The sequence below is a fragment of the Sparus aurata genome, chromosome 19 (assembly GCF_900880675.1).
Source record: "Sparus aurata chromosome 19, fSpaAur1.1, whole genome shotgun sequence".
Taxonomy (NCBI): Eukaryota; Metazoa; Chordata; class Actinopteri; order Spariformes; family Sparidae; genus Sparus; species Sparus aurata.
In genome coordinates this window covers 30027555-30039869 of record NC_044205.1, presented here as the reverse complement: position 1 = coordinate 30039869, position 12315 = coordinate 30027555, and the positions used below count along the sequence as shown (strand labels likewise).

The 12315-nt window shown below is 40.3% G+C and overlaps 1 protein-coding gene across 1 annotated transcript in view; it reads right to left on the bottom strand.

The window, feature by feature from the left end:
* Window positions 1–294: 294 nt before the first annotated feature.
* Window positions 295–12315, bottom strand: part of LOC115569879 (NACHT, LRR and PYD domains-containing protein 12-like) — a 52982-nt gene continuing 40961 nt past the window's right edge. Inside the window, exons 9-12 of the mRNA XM_030398084.1 lie at window positions 2854–3027; window positions 1701–1874; window positions 585–758; window positions 295–449 (exon numbers count right to left, since the gene is read on the bottom strand). Coding sequence (XP_030253944.1) covers window positions 437–449; window positions 585–758; window positions 1701–1874; window positions 2854–3027 — 535 coding nt within the window. The 3' untranslated portion in view covers window positions 295–436. The remainder of the gene's footprint in view (window positions 450–584; window positions 759–1700; window positions 1875–2853; window positions 3028–12315) is intronic.

The following is a 12315-nucleotide window of genomic DNA, read 5'->3' as shown; positions in this document are numbered from 1 at the left end:
CAGGTCCAGGTCCAGGTGGAGGTCCAGGTGGAGGAGGTGTCTGAGTGTGGAGCAGAAGGAGTGGAGGAGTGTCAGTGTGTCTGCAGAGACTGTGTAGAAGGACAGAGCAGCAGCAGAGCAGTCCAGATACACTGATGATACTCTGTCACATCCAGAGGAACACAGGGATGATGCTGGACTGGACATTGTGTGTGACAGTGGAGCTGATCTCAGAGCAGTTCACACTGCAGCACTGACAGTCATCTCCACTTGTTGTGATTGGTCCGTCAGTCACTGCTGGATGAAGCTCTCCTCTCCACTCCACCTCCCAGTAACACGGCCCAGTCAGAGCCTCTCCACCCACCAGCTGATGGTGCTGCTTCAACCTCTCTGGATCATCAGGACACAGCTGATCCTCTCAACACCTCCACCTTTCTCATCACTCTAACAGAGACCACTAAGATTCCCACCTGATGAAAGAAGCAGAGGGACAGCAGAAGAGATAAATCTCATTTCTCTCTCAGGAAATACTGGATCTTTACTTTGTTACTGTGTTTAGTTACTGTGCTGAAACCAGCATGAACTGACTCCAACCCTCCACTGACCTCAGAGTCTCTAGTCTACAGTCTGGACTCTCTTTCAGATCACACAGTAGCTTCACTTCTGAATCCTGCAGCTTGTTTCCACTCAGCTGCAGCTCTCTCAGATGGGAGGGGTTGGACTTCAGAGCTGAGGCCAGAGAAGCACAGCTGATCTCTGACAAACTGCAGTCCGCCAATCTGATTAAAGAATAAATTATGTAAGTTTAGAAGACAAAGTTCCTGCGTGAAGGGAAGAAGTTTAGAAAATGTAAACATTTTCAGTTTAAAAGATTCAGTTAGTATGATGAGGGATCAGCATTATATAATTTCATTAACATGTTGGAAAAAACTGAATACATTTGTTATTGTCTGATAGTTGAAATACTGATTACTTATTCTTTATATCTATTATACTTCACTTAGATACCATACAAGTAGGCTGGGCCTAAAAACAAAATCTTCACACCAAACTCGATTTACAATTTGAATCCATTTTTTTGCGATCTTTTAAAAAAAGAAAACAACAGGTTTTTCCTTCTGGGATTAATACATTGTACTGAATTTCCCTTTTGGGGTTAAAATGCAACTAATCACAAGTCAAGAGATATGCTTGTAAACAGAATGGCACGCACTGTAAACAACTGTGACAGTGTAACCTTTCAGCTGGCATTCTACTAGCTACAGAGAATGTCTTCACTTCCAGGGACCTGGAAAGTCAGTTCTTTTGTAATTTAAACATACCTTAGACAATGTTCCCTTCATACACATACAGTGCACCTTCAAACACACGAATGAATTAAAGTGCCTCTCCTTGAAAAAAAAACAATTTGTGTCCCTTTTTGATAAATGATTTTGTAAAGCTAACTTTGTCAGATTGCATGCTATTACAAAAACAGATATATTTCCCTATTGGGATTTATACAGATCAACCATAACTTTTCATTAAATTTGTATGTTTTGCAGATGAATGAAAGCTTCCTCTTCCACAGACAATAGACTAAACCACCGAAGAAGAAATTGACTTTAGCATTAAGATACTCAGTGTGGATCAGTATAATATCAGCCTGATGTCTACACTTAAGTATCAACACAACTTTCACATTATATTAATCTGAGCACAGAAGTAAAGAATGAACTGACCTAAGAGACTCCAGTCTACAGTTCGGACTCTGCAAGAAATCACACAGTAGCTTCACTCCTGAATCCTGCAGGTTGTTTTTACTCAGGTCCAGCTCTCTCAGATGGGAGGGGTTGGACTTCAGAGCTGAGGCCAGAGAATCACAGCTGATCTCTGACAAACTGCAGCTCCACAATCTGAATCAAGAATAAATGATGGAGATAAAAATCAATTTATAATCCAGTCAGATGTGTTTAGGTTTTAAATGTGTAGCTCAACATTACTGTGTCCTCATCAATGAGCTTTTCTCTAAAATGAGTAGAGAGACTTTGTCATTGTGTTATTGTTGATCGTAATCAGCCTTCTACAGACACCATCCACATGTCAGCGCAACATTCATACAGCTGTTCATGTCAACACAGATTAGTCTGGATTGGGACAAAGATCAGTGGCATCAGTCCAATATCCAATGAGTCAATTGCATCTGTATCTGAGCCTCGTACCGATATTAGATCGGATTGGTCCAATCTTTAGTTATTATTGGATCAAATGTGCACTAAGCAAAGTGACATGTATTTTCTCTTAAACTAACTTAACCTAAAACCTTTCAGAAATATAGTGATTATAAATTAAATGTATTTGTAGTTATGCTTCTTTCACTGGTTGAGTCAAAACACAAAGTGACTTAATCTTCTGAATAAAAGCATCAATGCATATTTAGATGTCATCAGTCAGTGATGCCACCTTATGTCTGGTTTTGTTTTGTTCATGCTGGTCATGTCTTTGCCATGATTTGCTGTTTTAACTAGTGTGAGTATGTTGTCTTGCACTAAAATGTGTCTTTCTGTGTCTTGAAAGGCACCTCCAAAAAAGTAAAAATGCATTATTATCATTATTATTATTATTATTATTATCATTATTATTATTATAATCTGCTGAACTTGTTCATTTTCTGTCCACAGATGTGTCTCAAAAAATTTAAATATTGGTTTATTTTACATCAGGGTAAATTCTACAGTTACTGTTCGAAGAGCAACACAGTTTGAGTACAGACTACTGTTCAGACTGACAAAATTAAAATAACAGCTGTTGTGACAAGCAAGAGACATTTAAAACTTTCTGAGATATATTCAAATTAGGATTTACACTGCATAAGAACAATATATACAAACTGACCCCAGTGTCTCCAGTTCACAGTTTGGACTCTTCAGTCCAGAACACAGCAGCTTCACTCCTGAGTCCTGCAGGCTGTTGTCGTTCAGGTGCAGCTCTCTCAGATGGGAGGGGTTGGACTTCAGAGCTGAGGCCACGACTTCACAATGAAGCTCTGAGAGTCCACAATCAGAAAGTCTGTGATGAAAGAGGAAATACAACTTAAACAATAATACAGTTTGACACTTAAACATCCTGACTATGATGTAAATGTGTCATATTTTAATTAACAGGGTGCTGTGATTTGTGTTTGCTGAAGTTTATTTTGACGTGTTGTTCAATGACCAGTATGAGTGCAGTTACAACCTACAGTGATTCACTGTAGGTTGTAACTGCACTCAAATGTGTTTACTTCAGTCATGTGCTAGTATTAATTTTGTGCATCATTGATTGTCTTATTTCACTCTGTCTGATTTTCATCAACCATTTAATTAATTTAATGACTCCTATTGCACTGATAGTATAATTAGTACTTAAGATTATGTTATTAAAGTTGTATTAGAAAGATTTTCCTCAAGTGGAGTTTAACAAGATGATTTCTTCTCCAAGCTTGATGATGATATCTTCACTCTAAAGTTGATGTCTTCAGCTTTATGATGTTTATAATGTTGATAATCACATCTGGACTCACCGAGCCTTTCTGCAGTTCCTCACAGCTGGAATCAGTCTCAGTCGTCCTACCTTAGATGTGTTGTACTTTTTCAGGTTTAACTCATCCAGAACATTCTCTGACATCTGCAGCATGTACGCCAGAGCTGAGCAGTGGATCTCAGAGAGTTTCTTCACTGATCTCTTCTCTGACTTCAGGAACTCTTGGATCTCCTGAAGAACAGAGTGGTCGTTCATCTCCATTAGACAGTGGAAGATGTTGATGCTTCTGTCAGGAGAGACATCATCTCTGTTCATCTCCTTCAGGCTCTTAATGGCTCTCTGGACGATTTCTGGACTGTTGTCTGTCTGACCCAGCAGACCTCCTAAGAGTCTCTGGTTGGACTCAAGAAAAAGGCCATGAAGGAAGCGGACAAAGAGGTCCAGGTGGCCATTTTTACTTTCAAGGGATTTCTCCATCACTCTCCTCAGGAAGAAATCCTCCAGAAAAGTCTCCAGCACCTTTGTGTTCCTGTTGGTGTAACAGTGGAACATGTAGACTGCAGCCAGAAACTCCTGAACGCTCAGATGAACAAAGCAGTAGACTGTTTTCTGGAAGATCACACTCTCTCTTCTGAAGATCTCTGTATAAACTCCTGAGTACACCGAGGCCTCTGTGACATTAAGACCACAGCGCTCCAGGTCTTCTTGGTAGAACATGATGTTTCCTGTCTCCAGATGTTCAAACGCCAGCCTCCCCAGCTTCAGAAGAACTTCCCTGTCAGCCTCCGTCAGCTCCTGTGGACTCGTCTCACGTCCCTCATCGTACTTCTGCTTCTTCCTCTTTGTCTGAACCAGCAGGAAGTGTGAGTACATGTCAGTCAGAGTCTTGGGCAGCTCTCCTCTCTGGTCTGTAGTCAACATGTGCTCCAGGACTGTAGCAATGATCAAGCAGAAGACTGGGATCAGGCACATGATGTGGAGGCTCCTGGAGGTCTTGATGTGTGAGATGATTCTGCTGGACAGATCTTCATCACTGAACCTCTTCTTGAAGTACTCCTCCTTCTGGACGTCAGTGAAGCCTTGCACTTCTGTTACCCTGTCGACACATGTAGGAGGGATCTGATTGGCTGCTGCAGGTCTGGAAGTGATCCAGACGAGAGCCGAGGGAAGCAGCTTCCCCTGGATGAGGTTTGTCAGCAGCACGCTGACTGATGACTCCTGTGTGACATCAGACACGACCTCATGGTTGTTGAAATCCAGTGAAAGTCTGCTTTCATCCAGGCCGTCAAAGATGAAGAGAAGTTTACAGACAGCGAGCTTCTCTGCTGTCACCTTCTGTAATGTTGGATGGAAAACATGGAGCAGCCTAAGAAGACTGTACTGCTCATCTCTGATCAGGTTCAGCTCCCTGAACGACAGCAGAACCAGCAGACTGACATCTTGGTTTTCGGAGCCCTCTGCCCAGTCCAGAGTGAACTTCTGCACCGAGAAGGTTTTTCCAACTCCAGCGACGCCGTTGGTCAGAACCACTCTGATGCGTCTCTGTTGGTCAGGTGAGGCTTTAAAGATGTTGCTGCACTTGACTGGAGTGTCATGGAGGGTCTCCATCTTGGAAGCTGTCTCTAGCTGTCTCACCTCATGTTGGGTATTAACCTCTTCACTCTGTCCCTCTGTGATGTAGAGCTCAGTGTAGATCCTGTTGAGGAGGGTTCCACTTCCTGTTTCATCACTTCCTGTTTCATCACTTTCTTCAGTCACATATTCACATCTTTTCTTTAGACTGATCTTATGTTCATCTGAAGCCTCCTGCAGAACACTATCAGCTTGTACAGTGTTGCCCTGACTTACTGTCTGCAGTCCAGGGTCCTCACTCTTCTCTCTGTGGAGATGAACAGATTCTTTACAACACATTACATTACTAGTGACCAACCAACACCTCACATGTTGAATGCACTTCTTAAAGGGACAGTGTGTAATATATCAAGTATTTAGCGCCATCTAGCTGTGAGGTTCTACACTGCAACACTCCTTTGCTCACCCCTCCCGTTCTGAAGACGTTGGAGACGTTCCGGGAGCTACGGTGGCCTTGACGGACAAGAAACTCATTTTCAAAATATGGACTCTTTCCCAACAGCGTCGAGTATTTCTACTGATTCAAGTAATGAGGTAAGATGTTGTCAGTTATTGTTATTGTTAGCGACGAGCGCTTTCGCTGAGCTCCCTCTCAGTTCCGCAGTCAAGCTAGCTCTGAACGAAAACGCGTTTAGCCTTACTACGTAGTACCACGTGGTGCTTTGTGTCCCTCTCGGCTGTCCATAGTTTTTTAAAACCAGAAATACATGGGAGTTTTTAATCAACATCCTGATATTTTTTTAATTAACTTTCTAATCAAATATCATCAACATCACAGATGTCAATCATTGACTGGATATGAGACACAATCTCTTAGCTGATTAAAGGAACAGCCCACACGTTACAGAGGTCAGATCACAAAGACTAAAACATTAAGGTGGTTTCACATACAAACAGGTGTAGGAGAGCAACATGCTGTGGAAACTCCTTTAATGTTGTAAACACTCGAGCAGATCAAGAGCACAATGACACATTATCAGCTACTGGTAAGTAGATTTTATACGCAGGTTCAATAATAATAAAGAGTTTAAATGGACAGTGCAATGAATCCAGGAGACTCTGGATCAGTGCTGTCAGTCTGATATTTGAGCAAAAGCTAAATAATTAGTCTGCACACTTTTCACAGCTGTAATTCTTTCAACTCAACATTAGAAGATGGAGCATCTTAGATAAAGTAGATTCAAGTGTCAGAGTGAAAACTTCACATACTGTCAGCTTCTGTATTTAAAGCCACCTGAGAGATATTCTAGTGTTTCAGTTCTCAGCTGCAGTGAAAACTGCATGTTTCCATCATTGAATCTTCATCAGGTTAGCTTAAAGTGGAAACCATCTCTGATGACTGTTTTTGTTTTCCGTTTTCTCTTTCTTTAGTTCTAGTTGTATGTACGTTTTCTATTTCATTATTTCCTGTTTAATTTACACGTTTAATCATCTCTATACATTTTCTGTGTGAAACATGGAGGCAACAGCTGCATTTCATTGTGCAATTCTGTAATGTTGCATGACAATAAATCTGAACCTTGAACCTGCACTTAGTTCACGTTGCAGGTAAAACACAAGTTGTGCCAAATTTAGTATCTACTGCTGTTATTTCAGTGTGTCAGACACATATTAAATCAACATTTAGGTAAATATAAGGAGTCGGGAACGGATCAGGGTTTCAAATGATTCATCTGGACATCTCTAGTGACTGATTAATAAAGACACTGTTGTCATTACAAAAACAAATGTCTGTCATTACAGAACATTTAGAAACTGAATCATTTTCAGGTCAGTTATCAGGATAAACAGTTATTAAACAAGAATTAATAATTCAATGAGTCATCAGGCATAAAACCAATGATCCTGAACTAGACTAGTCTAAAAAAGGCAGAGACATCGTGCTAAAAGAGAAAAACTGATTGATAATCGAATCGTGACAACTAATTATTTTGAGGACAAACATGACAAAATAAAAAAAAAATGAAAATTAGTCAGATAAATAAGTTATTATCAGTTCTCTTACTTTGTGTCTGAGGATCCAGGTTCAGTACTGAAGTTTAGAGGTTCACCTCCGGACCGGTCACTCTTCAGAGACAGACAGCTGGAGACTAGAGATTCCGCTCTCCGTCTGTGGAAACAACAGAAGATATTTTACATAAAGCACTTTCAGATGTACAGAGGTAACATTAACATGACTCATCATTAAGTTTATTTCTCCATCTGCATGTTCTCAACATTTTATCTGCAGCTGAAAACATTTTCTTAAGAGTGATGAGTTTCTACATGTAGACTACATGACTGAGGTTGATTTGATGCTCAACCAACAGAAAGAAGGGGAACAGCACTGATCCATATTTCAATGGATCCATATCATCTCAAATAAAGCTGATCAGACTCTGACAGGTTCTTCACTCGGCTGTGTTTTGTCCTCCTCACCCTGCTAATGTTGCAGCATTGCTCTAGTTTACAGGGTGTACAGACATTAACAAGTTCAACTCAAGACTGTAAGACCTTTTAAATACCAAGTTAAATGAAATTTAAGACCAAACCTGTGATGGAAATACACACAAACTGTGATAAACCAAAACAAATTGTATATATATGTATAAACTATACATGTATATAGCTGTCAGTGATCTTCATCACTGCACTGGCTGCTTCTTCATCATTTAAATTCCCCTTTTATTCTGAAAGTCCTTCCAACAATCAGACTTCAGCAGTCTACAAAATAAAAGCTTTTCAACACATGAACATTACAAAACAAACAGTTTTCCATCTGCAGTGTCTCACATGTCTGTTGTAATCTACAGTAATATAGTTTCACACAGCAGCTTTAAGATAAAACATGTAGTGACTCTGCTGCACACCTCTCAGAGCTGACAGCAGAGCTGACAGCAGAGCTGACAGCACCTCCTCAGAGCTCGGCTCATTAGCTGGGCTTCCTGTTAGCATTTAGCATTTATGACGTCAGCTTCAGGTGAAAGTGGTTAACGTGATTGTTGTGAAGCAGAAGTCTCGTCCAGCCCTCATAATTGATCTTTTCACTGCTGTACTGCTTTCAACTCAACATTAGTGGCAGAAGATGGAGCATCTTAGATGAAGTAGATCAAGTGTCAAAATGAAAACTTCACATACTGTCAGCTTCTGTATTTAAAGCCACCTGAGGGATATTTCAGTGTTTCATTTCTCAGCTGCAGTGAAAACTGCATGTTTCCATCATTTCTTTACATATTTTGAGCCTTTGAACAGGAAAACATGAAACACTGAATCTTCATCATGTTAGCTTAAAGTGGAAACCATCTCTGATACTGTTTCTGTCTGAGGGTCCAGGTTCATTACTGGATTACTTCATGAACTCTACTGAGGTCCTTCATGAACTAAGTTTTCTGTCTTATCTTTCTTTAATTCTATGTACGTTTTCTATTTCATTGTTTATTTCCAGTCTCATTAACATGTTTAATAATCTCTTCATACATTTTGGGAACTGGTGGGAACTCTCTCCCACCAGACATTTGCACTTCTGACAGTGTCTCCGTTTTTAAATCTCACCTGAAAACACACTTATTCGGCGTGGCTTACTCTGTATCAGACTAATCATATAATCACACTCCTGCCTGGTCTCTTTTCAACTCCATTGCACTTTTCCCATCCCAGAAGCTCAACCCTGCCTAACCCGGCCCAGTTGACTTCCTGTATGGTGAGGACTGTGGAGTCTGAATTCTGTGCTGAGCTCCTGGCACCATGTAATTGTATCCTCTTACTCATCTATTTTTATTGCACGAAATTGTCCCATTTTTTTTGTTGTACTGTTGTTGTTATGTGCGGTGTCATTGAGTGGTTTGAAATGCACCTTCAAATAAAATGCATTATCATTATTATTATTATTTTCTGTGTGAAACATGGAGGCAACAGCTGCATTTCATTGTGCAATTCTGTAATGTTGCATGACAATAAATCTGAATCTTCAACCTGCACTTGGTTCAAGTTGCAGGTAAAACACAAGTTGTGCAAAATTTAGCAGCTACTGCTGTTATTTCAGTGTGTCAGACACATATTAAATCAACATTTAGGTAAATATAAGGAGTCGGGAACGGATCAGGGTTTAAACTGATTCATCAGGACATCTCTAGTGATTAAAGACACTGTTGTCATTCCAAAATTAAAAACATTTAGAAACTGAATCATTTTCAGGTCAGTTATCAGGAGAAACAGTCTCTTACTTTGTGTCTGAGGGTCCAGGTTCATTACTGAAGATTAGAGGATGATCTTCGGACCAGTCACTCTTCAGAGACAGACAGATGGAGACTGCAGACTCTGCTCTCTGTCTGTGGAAACAACAGAGGTAACATTAACAACTGATTCATCAGGACATCTCTAGAGACTGATTGATAAAGACACTGTTGTCATTACAAAACAAATGTCTATCATTCGAGAACATTTAGAAACTGAATCATTTTCAGGTCAGTTATCAGGAGAAACAGTCTCTTACTTTATGGTGGAGGGTCCAGGTTCATTACTGAAGTTTGGAGCAGGCAGATCTCCTGACCTGTCACTCTTCAGAGACAGATGGCTGGACACTGGAGACTCTGCTCTCTGTCTGTGGAAACAACAGAAGATATTTTAGATGTACAGAGGTACATTAACATGACACATCTGTGGAGGTGAGCGTGGTCGGGCCGCGGCTACAGGAGAGCAGAGCCAGGAGAGTGATTGACAGAGCTGGCACCCAGTTACTAATCACTCACTCCCTTTAAATGCAGTCATAACTGGAAACGTAAGGTCCCTGGCAAAAGAGATGGACGAAATGGAAGCGCTCACCAGGATGCAGAGGGAGTAAAGAGGGTTGTTTTGTGGTTTATTGTAAGGACTGTATAGCAGCCTGGATTGAATCACTTGTGGCTGCTGGGGGGCATCAGTTAGAATACACAAGTCCAGATGTTCCCTTTAGTTTCTTTATTGCTGATGGTTGAGGGTGTGAGTATGACAGATGAGTGCGAATGTATGAAAGACGTATGGAAGATGTGTGTGTGTGTGTGTGTGTGGTTCTGTACACTGAAAAAAGTGTAACATGCAGTTGTTCATGAATAACTGCCATTTAAACCGGATAAAGTTATTGATTTGATTGTGAAACTCATTCTTTTTGCATTTAGAGACATCAAGTTTGATTTATACTGAACTAAATATACGTCCAAAGGACCCAAAACAATGTATTTGATTTCTCTGAATTTGTTTTTTTTTTTCTTCATGACCTGCAGGTAATATTTTTAGTTTGAGTCGAATGTGAATTGCTCATGCACACTGCACACTGCACAGTCAGAGCACATGTCAAGTCCCGTAGCTCTCTTTCAGCACGCTGGCCAAGACGCACCATTTGACATCGCAGATATCGTTTACTAAAGTAGCAAAGCAGTTGCTGATAATTAAAGTTTTAGTGTTCTAGTCCAGGGTTACTCACATATTGACCAGACAATATCTGCCCTCTTTTAGATTAGGCAGTCGGCCTTCATTTGTTTTAGTGATAAATATGTTGCATATGTTAAAGATGAATAAATACATTTAAAGGGATCTGTTGGCCAAGTGTCTTGTAGCGCCCCTTGTGGACTGTGGCGCAAAGACTCTTGGCTATTCTGTTGGAGTTGGTGTAATTATGGTTCCTGAATGTGTTTGTGAATAAGATGATGTGTAAGACAGTTGCGGGTTCATTCACATCCTTGTTCTGTGGTTAAATTGTGTCGAGTTAACAAAGATGATAAAACGTTGGTACCGTGAGTGAAGGGGTGTTTGCCGGGAGAGACTTACCATACTGTTACACAGTTCATGTATATTCAAATAATTTGTGAGTCTCTGAGTAGAGCTTACCAATCTTTAGTCTACGTACTCCTTGAGGCTGAATTGCTATAGACTTTATGAGGTGGGAAATAAAAGTTATTTTTGAAGTAAGGTCAAATATAATGTGAAAAATAGTTTGGTTATATGTAAATGAATTAAGTGGTGTCAATGCAAACATTAATTCATGTTAATTTAGGTAAAAGTGAATACATTAGGTTGGTTCAATTTCAATTTATTTGTTTGGTTCAATAAATAGAATGTTAAGAAAATCCTTTGGGTCAAGGCAAAGAATTAAGGTTGGGTCAAGTGCAGTATTATTGTTTACATCAACATAAAATAATCAGGTCATAAGAACTAACTCAATTTAGATTCTGTGAAGCCAAATATTTTAGATGTGATATCTGGACATCATTTTTTTAATTTGAGATAGGTTATACTTTTTTCAGTGTAACAGAGGACAAAAAGAACAGTTATCAGAACAGCATGTACATTATTAACGATACAGTACCAGGAATGGTAAAGAATGAATCATTCAGCTTACTTACAACAACCAGTAATATACAGTAATAATACAAACATATACGTGTGAGAGACTTCTTACTATTAGCGATTATTAGCATTAACAAGCTAACTGGTTAGCCGGATTATCAAATAAATAAATAAATAAATAATAAACCATAAGGAATAACATAAAGTAATAAACAACCACAAACATCACACTCACTGGTCTCTGAACGCACACTGTTAAGCTCCCAACTCTCGACAGAAACATTAATAATCAAACAAAAGTCTCTCTCTCTCTCTCTGGCACATGTCCACCTGCTGCATCGACCCACTCTGCGGAGGCTCCTTTTTGACAGCAGGGGGCGCAGTTCTGACTCTCATTTACCTCTTCTATATCTGTCCTTCAGTACACCAGTATCATGTGTTTCATGGAAACATGGCTACACGAGCAGATAACGGACTTCAACATCACCATTCCCGGTTTCCAAACCGTCCAAGTCGACAGAGACTCCTCCACGAGTGGCAAGAAGAAAGGATGAGGGCTCGCCGTGCTCGTCAACATCAGCTGGTGACACCTCGGACACATCTCAGTGAAAGAGCATTTCTGCAGCCCGGACATCAAGCTCATCACCATCGGGCTACATCCATATTATTTGTCACGGGAGTTCACAAGTGTCATCACCATTCTGTTAACATTCCGCCATCTGTGAACGCCAACGCCGCTTGTGATGTCATCCACGCTGCGACTGCGGCACTTTCGTGCAAACAAAACACCCTGGAGCCTTCGTCATCATCACAGGTGACTTCAACCACGTCTCTCTTTCATCCACACTCCCAACGTTTCGCCAGTTTGTCAAATATACAACAAGGGACAATAAAACAATAGAT